We start from the raw sequence: 20,422 nt of genomic DNA on the forward strand, positions 1-20,422 counted from the left end.
GCAGACAGCCAGAAAATGTTTGTGCAACGTGGGGCAAGCCCAGCAGGTCGCCAATCGAAAATGACAGTTGCAGTTATTTTTCTGCCTTTTATTTTTGTTTTGTTATTTTATTTTATTTTGTTCGACAATCGGTTTGAAATCACGCAAATCTCAGGCAAAGTCACTAAATGACTAACTTTGTTCGACGTTTTGGTGTTGCGGTGTTCGACATGCGGCATTGAATGTTGAATGTTGCATGTTGCATGTTTGACTATTGACTGTTGGACGTTGGCCAATTGGCCAAGGCGGAAAGTGAAAAGCTGCCATAAGCAAACCGTTCGCGCAACACCTGAGGGCAAGGAGTTGCAGTTGCGTCATGCTTCAAGCAAAACAGCCGCTGCGGCAGCAACCGCTGCCACTGCCGCTGCTGCTGCTGCTGCTGCCGAGCGTGTGTGTGTGTGTGTGTGTGGGTGCGCGAGCAATCGATGATCGCGTTGAAATCTGCTCGCATGTAACGTTTAAATTTGTTGAAATCAGCGTTGGAAAGTCTTCAGCTGTGGCAGGGGTAAGGCGAAGAGGCGGGGCGTAGCTGCTAGAGTTGCAAGTTGCCTGTTGCAAGTTGTCTGTTGCTAGTTGGTGGTGCATTTCGGCTTTTCATGCCTTTTTGAGCATACAAGAGTTGCACGATTTTCTTGTAATTTTCCGCAGTTTGGCTTTTAGATCCAGGCTTAAAGCGGCAACCTCCTTCCTCCTTAAGAGTCCACCCCCTGTACCAAGTGCAGGCCATATAAATCTACAATGTTTGTTTAATTTCGTGTGCTTATTCGCCGCGTTTTTTGTTTTAATTTGTCTGCAAAAAATTGGCTAACAAAAAAAAAAGAAACAACAAAAAAAAAAAACTAAAGAAACGAAATTTGGCTAATTGTGTGGCGATCATTGCTCATTACGGCTCATTATTGTCTCGTTGTTGTTGCTTGTAAGTTAGCTGTTTGTTGTTGTTGTTGCTGTTGTTGTTGGCGGGGTGGTGCAACTTACAGGTTCTTGTGTTGTGTTGTTTCTTTACCCCCGTTTTATTGTCATTGATCTTGTACCAAGATTAGCATAGATATTGTTTTCTATTTGTGATTAGATGTCTGAGCACGATTTTGTCTTCGCCCAGGCAAAATGGGTATTTGGAATTGGGGATTGGAATGTCTGCTATGTGGGCAGCATTTAGGCAAACTTTAACAAGTTGACAATGCCTGTGAATATAAGCTGTTGATTCTTTAAAGCCTATAAAAACCTCCAGAGTAGCCAATAACTTTAAAGCGTATCAAATGTATATCAATTGACAAAAGACGCCATCAAATTTTATAGATTTATGGCGTTAAGAAACATATGTTAAGTAACATTTCGAGACGTTAATTAATTAATTTATTGCCAAAATGCACACTCTTTCAATAGCTCATCCTAATATACCCTCATTTTAAATTCGAAGGGTATATTAAAAACACACTGTCATTTTTAGGGAATATATTTCTCTGTTCCTTATATAAGTATGTACAAGACCTTATCTTAAAGATTGGACTAAAATATCACATAGTTCTTTAGAAGCAAAGCTTGAGATCTTATTTGTTTTTTTTTTTAAGACGTATATTTATTGCATAAGCCAAGCAACTAGCAACAAGATGATATTAAATGTAAAGGGTATTTACGTCTTCGACGCGCTGAGGTGAACTTTTCTTCTTTTTGTCACTATTTTCAAGCCCTACTATTGTTATTTCTTCGATAAAGCATTTTGATAATTCGATTACTAATCAAAGGCGCTCATAAAGCTGATGATTAAATGCCAAATAGTATAATCAATAAAAATCCCGCTGTTTATTCCTATTAATTTTTTATTTTTGGCCATTCAAAAACTTTTTGGCAAATATATTACAGATCGTAAAATTTAAATCCGAGCGAAACTTGATTTGCAGGCAAAGCTTACGAATGTGCGACTCTGATCGGAGGCCCGAATGAATGAATGACAAAAGCCCATAAAGATTTCAGCTGTTTTTCGTATGAGTTTTATGATATTAGGGGCTCTGTTCGTATCGTAGGCCATAAAAAAAAAAAAGAACTTGAGCTGAGGTTGGGCGCTTTTTGGGATTTTTATGTGGCGCGTTTCAAATGCTTGGCCATTGTTTTCAATGGCCAAAAGTAAATAAAATCAAATTAAGCAGGCAGAGTTGGAAATTTGTTGATTTTGCATATGACAAAGCGCTGGGTAACTTTTTACGACTTTCGCTTTTAATGGCCCCCGGGCCAAGTTGGTCTGCTGTAGGTCGTTTCGCCATGAAATCAAGCAGCCAATGACTGCGTCTCCGACTCCTTTATGGCCACAGCTATTATGAAATATGAAAACCGCAATGTAAAATGAAGCCGCTGCAAGTTACAAATCTATGCAGCATGCGGCACGGACCAAGGAAAGCGACGACGCCAACCAGCGCGATCCAATGAAAGCGACGACGACGCCGACGACGACTGGTGCCACGAAGGCGATACAAATCGAAGCTGGCGATCATCGGAGTGCCAGCAGCTCTGATCATGTTGCACTTTCTTGCTCCAGCATTTCAAATTCAATACTGAGGCTGGCAGCAGGTCTGCGATCCAGCTGATCCAACTGCAGCAACTGCCTGTGGCATAAATGCTCGACATAAAGGGCAAGAGTTCAGCGAGTTGTGACTGTGGCAAATGCTTTGGTATTCGCCACAGTGAAATTGAAGCATCAGCTGAAGCTGTTTGGCATCACGTTGCCTTGCCGGGCTCAGTTTTTAGTGCACAGCTGAACATAATACATACACATAAATATAAATTCAAAAGGCAGCCGGAGTCGGTGTAGTCATGCAGTTGGTGGAAAATTGAAAGTAATTGTCACCTTTAGAGAGTTGGGCATGGGCATAGAAAGTGTGTGTTCCACAGAGAATGAGGCTAAATTGAAGGTAACTCATGAAAGTGAGGTTAAGCTGATAAAAAGTAGGGTTAGAATGTCTAAAACTGAGGTTATCATGAGTGCATGTGTAGGAAATAAAAAAGTTTTATAATTGTTGTATTAATTTTAAAAATAAAAAAAAAGTGACAGAGCTTTTGAAAATGGTTTCGTTCACAGCTCACAGCATGTGTATCCACAGATGCCCGCTTGAACATCTTTGCGTGATCTCTCTGACAAAGCGTTGCCATGTAGCCAAGTCGATGAGCATGCCACGACCAATTAACTGACTGAAGCCTTATGCAAGTCCCGGCATGCTGCGAATCCAGTTTACGTAGCATTGCTTTCCAAAACGTTGGCCTCTCTAATAAAGACTTAAACAATATCATAGCAGCACCCCCGCAAAGTAGGCCCAGACGCAGAGTCAATCCCTCTTGCCAGTTGCATGCTATCGCATTCGCCTCAAACTCAACATGGCTGTGCACATTTTGCCCAACGGGATGCATGCGAAGCGGCAAGCGTCGTGCATGCAACACTTACAGCAACAAAATTAAACGCAAATCGCAACCAATCACAAAGATTACCCCCACACACACACACACAGACACAAGTCGAAGGAGGCAGCGCCCCCGCTGAAAACTTGTAAATTTACTTTAGGGAGCTGTGTGTATCTGTATGTGGAGGGGTGCGGGGCGTCCTGAAGGCGCTTGCATTGGTATTTTAAACACTGGCAAGCGCATAATCAAAACGCTTAAATTATAATAACTTTATTAAGTCTCGACTCTCGGCGAGTGGGCAAAAGTGAATTCGGTGGGAGCCGAGTCAAACACACATACACACACAAGCACACACACCCCTCTCGCCTAGGCTAGCTAAACAGGTGTAGTGTAAAGAAAGCAACAACAGCAACAACAACAATTGGCAAGAGCTGGTAACAACTGAAAAGCCCCAAACATAAAGGCACAAGGCACAAGCGTTTTGTCTGTTGCCCATTTTTTCGAGTGGTTTTTACTTGGTATACACTACAGTATTGTAGTTGTTGTTCTTGTTGTTGTTGTTGTTGTTGTTATTGTTACCTGCTGCCTGCTGTTTATGATTGTTTTTTCATTTTCTCAAGTGATGAGTAGGATATCTGTCTGTTCGTACAGCTATGGCAACAACTACCACAACAACAACAACAACAACAACAATAACAGCAACAAGCTATTTGCGACTCACGACTTTTCATGCAATTTTGAATTTAAAATTCTTCACACACTCTTTTCATTATGTGGCTTCATTCCTGACTACTCTGTGAGCCCCCCTCCCCCTTCCTCTACATTGCCACTCGCCCAATGCCTGTAAAAATGGCCCGCCATCGAAGCCAAGAGGCAGCAAAATAAGATGCTACTCTTGTGGCCATCTTGAAGTGGTTGTTGTAATGGGCGAGCGTATGCTTATGTGTGTGCGAGTGTGTGCTAGTTTGTGTGTGTGAGTTGGTGAATATGTGTGTGCGTGTGTGTGTGGAGGCCACTATAGTGGAAGACGCCTCACAATCACGCGCCATTTACGTTTTTATTGGCGCTGGCGCTGTTAGCAGATCACAGTGGTTAATTGATAAGTTTAGATTGGCTTAAAATCTGGCTAAAACAATTAAAAAAATAAGCAAAAAAAAATATAAGCAATAAATAAATTATTAACGTTATAAATCACTAATTACATATTCGATTTGATCAAATGATATGTGAGCATATCAGTCCTATACAGTCCTTTGCTCAAAAAGAGCACAGACAAGCTTTCGAATATTTCCAAGTGTTCAAGTTGGTCTTAAAAAACAAATAATATACAAAACAAAAAATAATTTTGTAATTATCTATTTATTATCATATTTACACAGTGGCATACGCTCACTTTACAACACTTTATACCACTGTCGCACACAAATCCATCATTTTATGCCACTGTGCAAGAGCGCGCGTGGATTTTGTGTTGGTGTCGTTGGCGATGATGACGATGACGTTGACGATGACTGGGCTGCTTGCCCTGCTCAGTGGCTTAGCCAGCTTGGTACGGATGTGTCTATCTTGGACTGCGATTGCCGCTGCTGCTGCCGCTGCTGATGTTGCTGCCACTACCACTTGGTGGTCCAATTCAACGAATTGACTATAATCAGTCTAGTGGCAAGTACTTTTTGAGTGCCCACTCATGCACTTCTGTGTAGCGTGGCGAGTGCGGAGTAGGTGCAGCTGCCGCTGCGGCGTCCAGCTCGGACGGTCGGCGAGTTGCAAGTGGTTTGCTTGCCAGAACCGCTCTCATATGCAAATGTACCTTGCGCCACTCGGTCTAGAAACGTCAGGTACACTCGAAGCGGCTCTCACGAGTGCCGCGACGCACACAAAATTAATTTATTACATACAATGCAACAAATTACACCACTCATTAATATTTAAGCCAAGTTTTGCGTAGCTGGCCCTGTGCGCTGTGGCATGTGGAAAGGAGACTGCTGCCAGCATTCCGCTTGTCCAGGGGCGGTACATGCCCAACGACGTCTCGACTAAGCCACTGCGCTCATACCTAATAAATCTGTAATTTGTAATTAATGTGAAAAATTGCCGCCCGAGACGCCAAACAAGCCTAAATTGTTATTACGGCCACAGTGCAGGTTCAGAGCCCAGTTGGACTCGAGTGCAGTTCCAGTTCCAGTTCATAAAAACCGCACACAACATGTACGCGTGTGTGGTGTGTGTTTGTGTGTGTTTGGTGTGTGTCGCCCTGCCTGTCTGTACGTCGTTTGGTTTGTTGTGGGTCAAAGCCATAACTCTTCGACAAGTTCGGCAGTTCGACAAACACACTGTTGCCTGTGGCCCAAGTCTGGCTTGGCCTGGTCAGCAACTCTTGTTGGCCTACAGGCGGCTCAGATAATGTTCGTGCTGTGTTTCATAAATATAAATTAAGCCACTTGACTAACGCACAGAGCCAACGTATTTAAGACTTGGAAATGTGAAAACTTGGTCAACAGATTTGCCGTATCTCATGTTGCCAAAATATCATTGCGTTAACTATGGCCAACATGAAAAAAAATGCCAACAGAGGCAACCGCTTGGTCGCCTGGCGATGGCATATCGCGCCATTGTCTGCTGAAAGCAACTCATGCGGCGTGATTAATATGGAAGATGGCCAAATCCGATCCATAGCCAACAATTTATGATATATGTGGAGAGCTGTGAGCATGTGAAAGAGCAGCGCGAAAACTGTGTGACAACTTAATCAAGAAAACAGCTTTAGAAAGAGCTGCTTGCAATTTAGTACACAATTATTTATTTGCCAATCTTAGCTGATCTATTGGACATTTGGTAAATAATGCACGCATATGGTAATAATTCACATTAATTGCCTAAAAAGTAACACTTGACCTGAATTTTGAACCTGGTCGCTTGTTATTAACTTGTCCTAATGATTCGGTCATTTGGTCCATTTCTTTGCACGCTTATAAATATAGCTCATGACAAACTTTTGACCGTATCGAATTCATATAGAAACTGTATCATTCAAATTAATTGTTTTCAGTTTTTCTTCATGTTTTCATATTTTTATTTCACTTTAACACAATTAACCCATTAAAAACACTTGAAAACGAGCACAAAATGTCTGCATGCATGATTGATAATATTCGAAAGTTAAGAAAAAAAAAAAACACAAGCAATATATATTGCTCTATGTATATTTTGAACAATTGACCGCATTATAGCCACAAAATAAGAATTCGCACTATTGCCCTTTACCCCACCCACCGCTACGATTCGAGGCGGTCAAATTGCTAACCGGTCAGTCACCGAATCAAAACATTTTTTTTTTTTTTTGATCATGCTGGCCAAGAGGTAACACAGTTGAGTGAGTGATTCAATGGAGCAAAACGTGAGCCAAAGACGTGAGACAACAACAACAACAACAACAACAATAAGCACCGTTTATATGCCTGATGAGCGGGCGCCTTTGAATACGACCCCAAGATATAACATATTTTTTTTGTTCACTTGTGATATTTATTTTTTTCTCAACGAATCAATCACAATGATTATGATAAATGATTTCGGTTTTTCACTATTTTTCGGCCTGCCATTGTTTGGTAATTTTTTCTGCTTTTTTTTTTTTCTTTTCTTTGATTTTTTGGTATTTTCGCATTATTACGCGGCGTAATGGCCGATCAGCGAGTCGGGTTGTAATTGCCGGCCTATAAATCACAGTGAAAAGATATAATTTCTGTTAGATGATCTCTTCGTCTGACCGTGGTTGATTAGCACATTTGTCCGACTCTCAATGGAGTTTCACTTTTTTTCTATTTACAAGACGAAAACGAAAAGCCCCCACGTAATGCTGACCCAATGAACTTTTTAACAGTACTCGCAATTTTTTTTCAAGCTATTTGCTTAACGGTTGCGATTGTGTACTTTTTACAATACTTTGATTATTTAGTGGGTCTTTGGAGTTTATCGCATTTTTCTAATCTTGTTAAGAAACTTCATTAGTGTCACAAATGGACGCCTTACTTGCATTGATTAATGTGTGTCAGGCGGAAACTTTGGAGCACCAAAACGTGTAACAAGGCGGCAACGGACCACCAGCTCGGCCCCAACCACAGCCCCAGCCTCAGCCTCTGCTCCAGCAGAGCCGGTAGCTTTGGCAGCTGTAGTAGCTGGAAACCTGAACCTGACTCACAAATGCGGCTCTGTTTGCATAGACCACGCCCCTTCCATGTTGGTCGCCTGCAATTTGAGGTCTTTATTGTGCACTTTATTTATAAAGGTGGAAACTGCATCATTAGTTTGTGCTTGGAGCTTAGCATGTGGCTGGGACATGATAACTAAAGAGAGATATCGCAAGTTTAATTTGTGAGATAAACTTTAAGAAACGTTAAAGCGTTAGTATTAATACAAAACTTAAGATGAAACTGCAAAAACTCGAATAAACATTTTATATTCCGATTTAAGACTTACAATCTTAAAGATTTAATTGAATCACAAATTATTCACATATTGTTACACAACATTATAAAATATTTACCAAATTAATGGCTCAGCAAAACCTGCCATACAATCTATTTAAAGTCTTCTACAGCCTGAACAATGTGTTTAATGCAATACAACCCCTCCATGCCATATTCATATTTTATGAGCTAAACTGCAACTTTTTGGGGAACAACTTTCAAAAAAGTGCTAACAAGCTGCCGGAGTTGGAGTTAAAGTTGTTACTGCTTTAAATTTGACAATATTTGGCAATATTTTAGCTGGTTTTAATAATTTGTGACAAGTTTTTTAATAAATGTGTTCAACTTTATTTATTTTGTTATTTTCATTTATTTATTTATATTTTTTTTTTGCAGTCTCGATTGCCGGAACACCCAACACGCAATCCATGTGGCTGATGCATTGACACAGCGACGCAGAGACACTTGTCGCCTAGCCTGAGTAGCCGCTCTGTGGAGCTGTGAGGAAAATGTTTCCACGGCAGCCGGCTGCAGGCAGCGCGGATATTTATCAGGATGCAACAACAACGCTGCGCTCAGCGTTTCCCAACTCTCGACTGGATTCGCTGGCGGCACATCCAACGCCCGCGAATGAACCTGATCCCAACATGGACAGTCAGCTGGCAGCGCCAGATCCAACTGAATTGGGCGGCGCCAGTGCCGGCTATAATCCGCTGGACGATGACTGGTGGTCCAATGCCATTGAGGTGGACACGTTCGATTCGCCGCTGGCCTTCGATGCCAGCGAGAATGGTCTGTGGAACGGACATTTTGTGCCACCGCCGCCGCGTCCACCCTTTCTGGATGAAAGCGTCGCCGCTGACGGCCTGACCACCTGTGATCTATGCACGTGGGCCTGGCAGCGTAATGCCTACTCCCTAGACGGTTCGATAGGTAAGTGCCGATATACCGATATCTTACGCTCTCTCTCTTTAAGCCCCCCATGAATAATGGGCCCTTTAGCCCCGCATTGTAGTCGCGTTTTTCAATTAAAAACTCAGCCCATCCCCAACTCCTGCAGCAACTCCTCGACAAGACAATACTCGGTATCTGTGCAACGCTAGCCGCGCATCGCCGCACATCGATCGCTGATATCAATTTATCAAACTGATGTTGGGCGTGCGTTGCGCGATTGCTTTTCGGCGCTGTATTTTTCAAGAGCCAAGTCTTTCCGGATCTTGGCCAGGTCTGTGCTGACTCCTTCTGCTTCACTTGCGTTTGCAAATTTAATTTTGCACATAACTCTTGGTGGCACAGCCTTTGGCTTAGGCTTTCCAAGCCTCGATCCCTGCTGGAATCGCTGCTCTTGCCGCGGCCTATCGCGACCATCGCCAGCTCGAGTCATTTGTCTCTGCGCTTGTAAAATCGCGCAAAAAAAAAGTGGGGGGCGAGATACCTCATTGTAACCTGGCTTAGACGAAACATCATGAAAATATATAAAGCAGTGGGCGTGTGCAGGAGCAGAATCCGCTGCTGATGATGCAGCTGATGCCGATGATTAAGACTCTGCCTAGACTAGGTTCCATTCGGCTGCTTATAAAGCATTTTCTTTAATTTATTTGAGCAAAAATAAAGCAATAAGCACTGCTCGACTATTTGCAAGCGGTATTGAATTAAAGTTGAAATAGATCTTGTCACATCTAGATAAGTTTAGTGCTTTTTATAGGACCGGAAATGTATTTATGGAAGAAACAAATGGATGTCTCTAAAAGAACATAGACTGAAAGCTGCGGCTCTTTAGTTAGTAACTTAGAACATATTTGAAAATATTGAAATAGTTTAGTTCTAACTAACAAATGTACACATAATTAACATCAGTCACTTTATTTGTCGAATCAATTCATCTGCATAATAATTACACAAAGCACAATCAAAAGTCAACCGTTGAAAACTTGTTAGAATTAACCCGCACATAGCCCAAATACCAAATGCACAAAGCGAATAGCAAATGACCGTTGGCCACAGCCACATATGAGAGCATAAGTGGAGTCGAGTTAGGGTTATGGTTGGGAATATGGCATGGCATTTAGCCGTTTGGCGTATTTGATTTCCAGGAATCGCTTTCAGCGCAAATTGAAGTCATTATACAGGAAGGGCCGGGGCTCGAGCCCGACGCAGGAGTAGGAGTAGAAGCCGCTGCAGCTGGCGGCAGAGCCCATTGCCCATTACTCGTGCCCGTTGCCCGGGTTATTAGGCTAATTATAGACTGGGGCAAACATTTCAGTATTTCTCATCATGCGCTCATATGGAACTATATATATAAGTATATATATATATATTTTTTTTGTGTGAATATGTATAAATGACTTTATTCATGCCGACTGCGACTGTTTGTCGCGCCGTCGCGTCGTCTGCTGCCGGCGTTTGCCCCAGCCGCAGCCAACGTGTCAACTAATTTGCAACACTCGCCTGAACTGGATGGGGCAAAACTGGTCAGTTCCCTGGAAATACCTGCGGCGGCTGCTGCTGCTGCTGCCTTTGCCTGTGCCATTCGAAGGGATTAAGCGGCAACAGCTCCTCCATACGGCAACAGGCAATAATAACAGCAAAAAAAAATTTGACTAATGTCTTAATTTTGTGCCTAGGTGTTTTTGGTAGTTTCGGCCAGAACAGTCGCTATGCTCCACTACTCCAAGCCCAGGCCCCAGCCCGAGTCGTGCCTCGGCTGCAGCGAATGCCATTCACTTCGCTTCATCCGTTGGAGCCCTGGCAAATTGAGTTTTTGCATGTCGTGGCCCATGTCTAGATTTCTGTTTCGTTTTGTTTGCCGCTCAAATTGACAGCTGAATAAAATGTTATTATATTTACACCATAATTTGCATGGCAATTAATCAAATGGCATGCAAAATTCTGTCGCTTCGACGGCAACAGCAACGACAACAACAACAAAGTGCCAAAATGTTTCCCAACCAAAATGCTCTTTTTGTTCGCGACACATTTTGGGCGCCCAGGCAATTCCCAGAATTTTTCACAATTCTAACAAAATATCAAAAGGTCGAAACCGCCCGAATGTCTAAATTATGAGCGCAGAGTTTGGAGCCGTAACGAAATTTGCACGGTGCTCGTTAAGCAGTTGGGAACTGGGTTCCATTAGAGATGGGCAAAAAATAAATGGCCAAATAAAAACTTGATTTAAATGTATCCTAACTTGTGCATAGCGTGTAATATGAAGTATCATAAGATTATAACTTAAGTAAAGCATCATTTGCTGACAACCAAGAATTGCGAATCACTTTTAAATATATTTTCAACAATCTTTAACAATTTTGAAAGGCTTTATTTTTCTTTGAGCACTCGATACTAATCGGTTAACATACTCATCTCGAAATTCATCTTCACATCTCTCACCGTCAGCGTTATTTTTATGGCATATTAAGTTCGCCCCTTGATTATTTGAACGGCATATTTTTGTGTAATTTATGCAACGTGTTGGCTCCTTTTTTACCAACCTCTATTAGAATAGGGACTGGGCCTAACAACTTTATATAAAAAAGGGTTAACAATTCGACATTCTGCAAATATTTACAGCAATTTGTAGCACAATAAAAATGTTACAACTTGCCAAAGGAACCCACAGAAAAGGACTCATTTCGGACAACAAATGTTTTACAAAAATAGCAACAAACAATGACAAAGGCAAAAGTCCCGACAGCCGAGCAGCTGTTAAAGGCAGCTTCGCAGCGCCTTTGGCACTTTTGATATTTTTATTGTTGTGGCGAAATACACATAAAATCATATAAATACATTTAAGTTGCTTATAAAGCGCCCACATTTGGGACCAAACTTTGGCTCTGAGCATTGGGGCGTGTGTGGCAAAGACTTAAACAGTTCGTATTTTGTCGACCACCCCCTGGGGTAATAATATCATAAATGGCATAATGCCATTGTGCCGCAAACACCATAAATATTGTAAAGCTATAGACGTAACAATTATTGACAGATTTATGCACACCAAAAGCTATTCAAAGTGCCACTGAATAGCGCTTCGGCCAGATTACCAGTTACAATACTTATGAAAATGGCTAAGCAATTTGTATATTTGTATATGTAATATCTATTGTATTGGTCGCATGGTTGGGGTAGTTGCAAGCTCAGACTCTAAGGCAACAATAATAAACGATATTTAAGCATTTCCATTATCAGTTGATAGCGTACTTTTGAGCTTTTCTGCAACGAGCTAAACTTTAAAGCTTTAAAGTAATTTTAATAAAAAATTCACTATTTAAACGAAGAATGGAATTTATTCCTTTTTATTTTTCACTTTAAACCTAGCCGCAAAGCAATCCAAGACACACCACGCCTGCCAAGCCTTAAAGCAAACCATAATTTGCTCAAAATTCGTATAAAAGTGACGCCCTCAACTACTCTATATAGACATAAGTCAAAGTTGCCCACCGCATAAATCGGTTCAATCTCATCCGATTTTCACGAGGTTTGGTTCTTTGTTCATGGTTTGGGCACTGGATAAGTTTGTCTTCTAAATCTGGCAATATTATTTTCGGTTAAAACTCATGTAAAAATGGTATTTCATATATTTTTATAAAAAAGAATCTAAGGAATTAAAAAAGAATCACAGACGAAATAGAATCTCAGCTCAGATATCTTTTATTACGGGCATAACGGCGTTTCATCAAAGAAGTATTCAAAATAAATATTATATGCCACAGCAAATATATATTATATTGGTAAATGTAATTCCTTTGCTGCCTGCTTTCAAGAAGCAATTATGATTTTCAACTTTTCCGCATCGTTTATTTCGATACGCCCCATGAACTGCCCGTTCACTGGCAATCGCTCGTTAACGCCTGCCTCTCAACCAATACTAAGAACAATATAAGACTAATCCGCAGATTATGGAATGTGTACAAAAAACCGCAAGAGCCGCAATTTTTTTCTTCCTTTTTTTTGGTTGCTTTTCTTTCTGGCCAAGTGACGCAACTGTGAAGCCTCTAAAAACGGGCGATGTTTCAAAAGAGAACTATTCAAATTGTAAGCGGAAATGAGTGAATTCTTCTCATGTTTTGTAGCTTTTGCGGATTGTTTTTGTTGCGCTGTGCTCTCACTCGTATAATTGTTGCAACGCACTGCGGCCGGAGGCCATAAAAAAGTAAACATAATACACAGAGTAAACCGAACACAAGGGAGGGACTCCAGGGCAGCCAAGCAGCGAGAAAACTTATTTGCTATTTTCATGGAATTTTCATAATTTCTGCTTCGTTTGTTCATGTTTTTTTTTTTACCACAATATTGCTTTCTTTTTGTTTTAGCTGTTATTTTCTATGCGGTATGATAAAAAGTAAACAAGTTGGGCTCCGAAGATCGAAAAATTATTATTACAGGCAGCGCATTTAGTAAAATATTGCACTGTTATTGTTGTTGTTATATGGGGGTGTTGATGCAATGTGCAAGCGAGCAACGGTGTGTGTGTGTGTGTATACTGTGAGATGCCAGCATAATATTTTTAACTTTGTTTACATTTTGCATTTTTATTGTGGCGTCGTCAACGTCGACTGCTGCATATTGCGCGCCGCTTTGTTTCTCGTTTAATCAATTAGGGCGAGTCGTGAACGGGCCAGAAAAACGGCGAACGGGGCACAGGAAAAGGAAGACGGGTGATGTTGCTTGTGGCAGCAACAAGGAACCAACTGGACCACACACACTCAGAGACTGCTGCAAAATGCGGGCGCCAGACAGTGCAGAGACAGTAGATAGAGCGCAGGGCCCATTCTGACGGCCGAGGGAGTGGTCTCAGTGGCATTTAATAGAATTACTGAAATTGCTGAAATGCTGATTAAAATAGTTTCACTTTTTAATTACAATTTATGCGTTTTTTTTGCCTGCTCATTTTGTTACCAATTATTGAAGCAATATGCGCGCTTCTACCCCGCAGGGGTAGCCTACAAAAGACACAAGATCAAAGAGGCCTCAAGTAGGAGATGTCAGCAACACGCCACCACGAAAACAAATCCGGAGAAACATTTTTCTCTCTCTCTCTCTCTCTCTCTGTCTCTCTCTCTTTCTCGCTGTCTCTCTGTCGCTGTGGTGGCGACAACATCAAAGAAAATTGTAGACGCAGTTTTCCTGCCCAAACATAAACATACGCTTGTAAATGCCGGCTCTATTTGTTTTTGTTATGCCCTTACAGCAGAGGGTATACACAATTTTTCACAAAATATGCAATTTCGATCAATACAAAGTTTTATAAGTTTCGAACAAATAAAATTAGAATTCTCCCTTAAAGAATTTTTATAAATTTGTTGCTTTAGAGGGTATTCAATATTCGGCAACCTGAAGCTTGTTATCGTTTCTTAGTTCTCCTTTTTTGTTTTGTGGCACTGGAAAAATTAAAAATCAATTTCTTTCGCTTCTCCCCCAAGCTCATTAGCAGCGCATCATCACAAAAACGTTTTCCGTATTCAAACTTACGAAATTTTGCAGCGAGGCGACAAAATTCTTTGAAATTCTGCCAACGCGCCCCCGATTCATGCAGTAGCTGCTCGAAATTTTAGATAGGGTTGGGGGCGGGCAAAGTGGGCATTATTTTTAGTGTTCAAAAATCTAATTTACTAATGAGCCGTGAGCATTCGAAAAATGCACATAAATTTCGCCTAATTGAATATCCATGCGCGGATAATTATGAGTGGCAGTCAGCATTTAAATCACGGGCCTGACACAGCCCCTATTTCGTATTTATTTACTAAGCAAGTTCAAGATATTTTCAATTTACGCCTGAATGTTCGAGATCTGCGCGCCAAGCAGGTGGAAAATAATTCAAGCGGAAAAATGTAAGTGGCAACTGAAAGCACGAGAATGATAACAAGCACCTAAGAAAGATGTTGATTTAAGAATGAATAATTTGAATTTAAATAAAATAACTTAAGTGAAGAAGAAAAACCAGGTTCACAAGCCGAACCTGAAGGGAGATTGGAACCGTAAGCGCAGCCAACAATAATTTATTTTTTGTCTTGAGCCTTTTGCCTACCTTGTACTAAGTACAGTCTCTGATTGGTTCTTACTTTATAGACCCCACAAACATCAGACAAATAAATTAAAAATTACTATAAAAGCTGTCAAGAATTGAAATTCGTAAGCAGTTAACACACGACTCATGTTGAGTGACAACGATTAGCGGCTAGCCATGTATCTGCGCACAGGCCAAGGAGCAAACAGGTGTCCACTGTGGCATCGAGAGTTGTGGTCAGCGCGGTTTAATTTGGGCAGCTGTTCATTCATGGTGCGAGTGCCGCATCGCTGAAAGTCATAAAACCCACGTACACACACTGAAGGACTATTGGCCAAAGATCATAAAAAGTTTTTATGAACTGACAACGACAACGACATAACATCAACAAACAAGAAACGAGAAACAAGAAACTAGTATAAACTCCAGCCAGCTCCCGTCGCATGTTTACTCCTAACACCTAATGTTCTACTAATTTGAAATATGTTTACGAGTGTTAAGAATTTTACTTGGACTGGCCACTCGGTTAAGTTTCAGTTGCCAGTGGTTTGTTAGTCTACCTGGTCAGCCCTCTATGCACTCATAGGGGGAAAGAGGGAGAGTCAAAGGCCTAAACATAGGCATTTTTATGATTCGTCGTTCTACTGTTTAAATTTTGATTAGACGCGATGCGTTCGCCTAGATAAACCTCAATATAACTGTTGACTTTGGCCCTGCCTTGACGATCGTGCCCCTGATATCAGGGCGGGGGTTTGCCCAGTTACATTTCTTTCGAGTATTTTAGTTTTTTTTTATTTAAAGGTCTCGTTTTGCATTTGCATAGAGCGATACGCATCAACAGTTAAATGTGTGCCCTTTTACGACATACCTTGTTGATTTAATTGTCTTTTATTATGCTGCATTTAGATGACTTTTGGTTTATTATTTACCTATTTATGTCAACAGCTAGACAAAAAGATATGGGTAGAGCCCAGCTAACTGAAGGCTTATAGCAAGCGCTATATAGATAAAACTTTACCCCACAGATACTTTCTTCTGTGGATACAACATGTTATGCTAGTTTATTAAAAAATCTAATGAAATCTATTGGAACACTGAGCTGCAACTTAATGTGCCATATAAATTATCAGTCAAAACAGCTTTTAACTGATGCATGCGTTTTCCATTAAATTTTATTCTTTCGGGTGGGTGTGTGTCAAATTTTTATGCGTTTTCATATGTCTATCCCAAAATATTTCAGCTAAGCACCCTGAACAGTTTTTTTTTCTGTGAGCATTCATAAATTAAACTAAAAAGTTGTTTTTTTTTTTTTTTAATTTCTGCACCAATTAACAATGCTGTCAAATTTGCTTCGGCTTTGGGCGCATTTAAATTTGATTTTGCGCTTCATTAAGACATGCGTTTTGCATTTATTTATATTGTTCTTCTAGTATTAACATTATCTTTGGCAGGCGCGCAACTTTCAGCCTAATTGGCGCTGCCAAGAAGTTTGCGACAGAAATTGGAATGTATGCGTGTATGTGTTTGTGTATATTGGAGGCGTGGCTGAACAAAAATTATACAAGATTTATATTTGCGCCAAGTTTTAGCGCAGGAGCAGCAGCAGCTCGTGAAATTGTAAAAGCCATATATACTTAACTAATTAAAATTCAACTTGGCAAAAAGTTTGTAGCCTAAGCAATAAATATTGTAAAATATGCACCCGACTTTTCACCCACAGCCCTATAAGAGCTGAGGGCAACGCCTCGATTTTCATTTCCTGGCAAATGGAGAATTTCTTGAATTTCCATGCGGCTCCATTTGTCATTTCACTGCCAAAGTTTTTGTTTGTCTTCCCAAGTTGAACGTAGCAAAGAGCATGGCTTTTAGGCTGGCTGGATTGGAGAGTAGGGAGTACTTGGAATACTTGGCAAATGAGTAACTGGCATTGATAGGTTGCCCCAAAACTTGGCAAATGTTTGGAAAGAGAGTTTTACCACTCGAGTATAAATTACAGTTTTGGAATTTGCGTTTCGTTGAAGTGAATCAACTTCTTTTTTAATAAATGCTGCCTAATGCTACAAATAATACGCTACTAATTAGTTAAGAGGGAGCCAAATCAATTTATCTTGCTTTGTACAGCTTACGGTCCCCGCTCTTATATTGAATTTCTTAATTCATTTCTTTTTGAGCTGTGCGAATGTTGCCAACAAGAAACACCTGAGAATTATATAATACAAACATTTATCATGCAGCAACAGGAACTGACTCTATTTACCTGAAGAAAAGCGAAACTACCTGCTCATATGTCTACAGTCTCCAACTCTCGGTTTCTTAGCGGGTGCCCAACAAAAAGGACAAAAGGTGAAATGTTTGTGTGATAAACCTAATGAGCAAAGCATTTGGTATACGGCCCGATCCGAAGATAACCATCAGCAACTAAGGTTGCCAAGTGGTAGAGGTAGGGGTTGGAGCTAAATCGTGTGCCGTGTGGCATATAAAACTGTTGTCACTTCATGGCAATGACATTTAAATTTGAATTCGGGCAATCTAGAGACGTTTAGGAGTTAGGAGTTGGAGTTGGAGTTGGCGTTGGAGTTCATAGGGCCCAAAGAAAGAAAAAATGCCTAAAAGGTTTTTTTCCAGCGAAAGAAACATAAAATTCAATTAAGACATTTTTCAAACTTTAGACGAGCCGCAGAAAGAGCTGAAAGAAAACAAATGAAGTGACCTGAAGAAATATTCTCGAAATATGCATGAGCCGCATAACTTGGCTTCTAAATAATTACACAAATGTTTAGTAGATAATTTGTTGGCATTGTTATGCAAATCCAGTTACTAAGAATGAGAATAGAAATGGGTATGGGAATGACTATATTCAGATCAACAGCTGGCTCCTCATAATTGAGACATTTGCCAGCACACTCTGGTATTTTGGATTATATATGTGTATATATCAACGACTGGTATGCAAATCTCTAAGCCACAACCAACTATTTTTCTCAATACTGAAAAACTCTTGCATATTAAATGAGCTTTAAGTCTTCTGCTTAACATTGTTGTTCTTGTTGTTGTTCTTCATACTTATTAATAACTTGTATGGAGATTTTGGTGCCGTTCTATGCGCTTCTCGCGCTTTGACATATGACGGCGGCAACATTCCTTTCATTTCTTACTGTTTTACACACTCGATTTTAATTTGCTTTGGTTCTCTTTTCGTGGTCGATCCTTATCAGTTGGTAATGCCTAATTTATGTGGCAACTGTGAGTCTTAATTTATGCATGCGGCTTAAGTGAAATGCCCCGCTACCAACTGGAACTGAGCCTCGCTTCAGTTATATAAATATACGTGCTTCTATATCATTTTTTACTGGCTTTGCGTAAGCGTGTTAATGCACTAATTGTTTTTGGCAATTAATCAATGTTTATGTGGGAAATGTTTCATGCCTACTGTAATTTCCTAATTTTCACTTGGAAATAAATTATAATTTATGTTGACAATACCAAAATTCACTACGTGTGTCTCGGCCAGCTACACAAATTGTAGCTTTCTCTATACTTTAGCTGTATACACTTTATAAATGTTTGCTTGACAAAAAGTTAAATTGAATTTCCCCAAGCTTTTGCATAATTGAATTTATATTTTGGTTCTGACAGTAAACAGATTTTTGCTTTTACTTGCCAAGATATGTCGCTGATTGGCATTTTGCCAATCTGGGCGTATACAAGGCAAAAGGCCAACAAGAAATGTGCAGAAATGCACAAAAAGCCAGTAATCAAGTCGATAAAACTTGGCAGACATTTCGTTTGCAGCTGAAAATTGAAAATTCGAAATTCAAGGGTGCAAATGCCAAGTTAAAAGATGCGAATTGACTTTCAAAAGATTCAATCAAGATTCCAACAGACGCTGCAAAGTGATGGGCCTCGAGGCAAATGATTCTTTAATACATGCTAGATTTGTTCAGTCGATTTCATTTATGTGGGAATAACATGGTTTTAGCTCACCGGTTATTATAATCTAGTCTTTCTTCTTCTATGCGGTCAAATGAAGTCATTAAGAGTACGATAGCACACTTTGGGTTGGAAGTATACAATGTTAATGATGTGCACAGTAGCCAGAGGTAGTGGTTGCAGTTGTTGTTCACCTGCCGAAAAGTAATTTACCAAATAAATAACACAAAAAAACTATAAACAAAATGCACAAGCAAGTAGCCCAAGGGTGGACGGTGCAACAGCAGCGTGTGCTATTGACCACAAATTAACAGTTGCAACATTTCGTCGGCTCTTGGCTAGAACAATTTATGTAAAACGTAAAGTGAGGCCATAAAAAAAATGTGGTAGTTGAGGGTGACGCCTCGACGTCGTCTGCAATGCGTAATTACGGCTCACATTACAGACACATATGTGCACACACACACACACGCGTGCACGCACACGGTTCGCATTTGCACTTAATTGTGGCGCTTAATTAGACCGAAAAGGTGCACAAAGGCCCAGAGCGTCGACTGGAGTAGAGTGGCGAGAGTCGAGAGAGATTCACGTGCACAAAATTCAAATGCATTTACATGTTGACTCTTTGCTGTCCGCAACGCCACCCGCGCCCCTGGCTGCAACCCAACCCCTGTGACGACTCAATTCGTGTAATTGCCTGTAATTGTTGTTATTGCTGAAACTGTGCTTGGTTAAAGGATTTTAGGTAAAATGCCGCCGCCCGTTAATGATGCGCCCCACACACAAATTACTCACTTGTCAGCGCAACAAATTACAAAACAAGCCAAAAATTAGCCAGTCTCCAATGTAATTAAGTGGGGACCCACAACTGTCGACCCAAAAGGCCCCAAGTTCAACATTGCGAATTTCACGTGAAATTCTGTGCCCAACTTCTGTTGAAATATTCGGCATACGCAACAACAGCAGCCGAACAGCAGAGCGACAATCGCATACGCATTCGCATTCACATACACTCATTCACATTCACATTCACATTCGTATCTGTATCTTGTATCTGGTGGCGCCGCCGCTGGGGGTCCTGTCCCAGTCCCTGTCTCAGTTCCTGTCTCAGTCACTTTTCCTGCTTCCCCTGTGCCCATCCCTGTCGCTTGTCGGCGCGCTTGCGCATTCAATTTAATTTTTATTTTTATTTCGCTGACAATTTGCAGCCGCTGCAAAAATTTTGTGCGTTTTTTAACGACTTTCGGCAAGCAAAAAATAAAAATACAAAAACTCCACACAACAACTGCAGAAGAGCCAAAAATGCCGCTAAAGAATTGACCAACGCATGTTGCACTTTTTCTTTTTTGACTCTACTGTTGCTGTTGTTGTTGTTCATTTGATTATCGCCACTGTCGCCGTGTAATTTATTATATTGACTTTTGGGGACTCACTTGGCCCTTATTTTTATGGCTTTAACCTTTTGCCAACCGCCGCGTTGCTGACATTATTTAATTTGTCATTTAATTCTGTTGCGCGTTGCCTTCTGTTAAGCGAGCAGCAAATTTTGACCATATGTTGCGAATACATACGTAAACGAGTGTGTAATGAATATATGGGG

At 40.7% G+C, this 20,422-nt stretch overlaps 1 protein-coding gene across 2 annotated transcripts in view; it reads left to right on the plus strand.

The window, feature by feature from the left end:
• LOC6623540 (uncharacterized) overlaps positions 1-20,422 on the plus strand; it is an 86,253-nt gene that overhangs the window by 35,332 nt on the left and 30,499 nt on the right. For both annotated transcript variants that reach the window (XM_002047292.4, XM_070208059.1), the window contains one exon: positions 8,289-8,825. In XM_002047292.4, coding sequence (XP_002047328.2) covers positions 8,402-8,825 — 424 coding nt within the window. In that variant the 5' untranslated portion in view covers positions 8,289-8,401. The remainder of the gene's footprint in view (positions 1-8,288; positions 8,826-20,422) is intronic.

This window comes from Drosophila virilis, chromosome 3, assembly GCF_030788295.1.
Source record: "Drosophila virilis strain 15010-1051.87 chromosome 3, Dvir_AGI_RSII-ME, whole genome shotgun sequence".
Lineage (NCBI taxonomy): Eukaryota > Metazoa > Arthropoda > Insecta > Diptera > Drosophilidae > Drosophila > Drosophila virilis.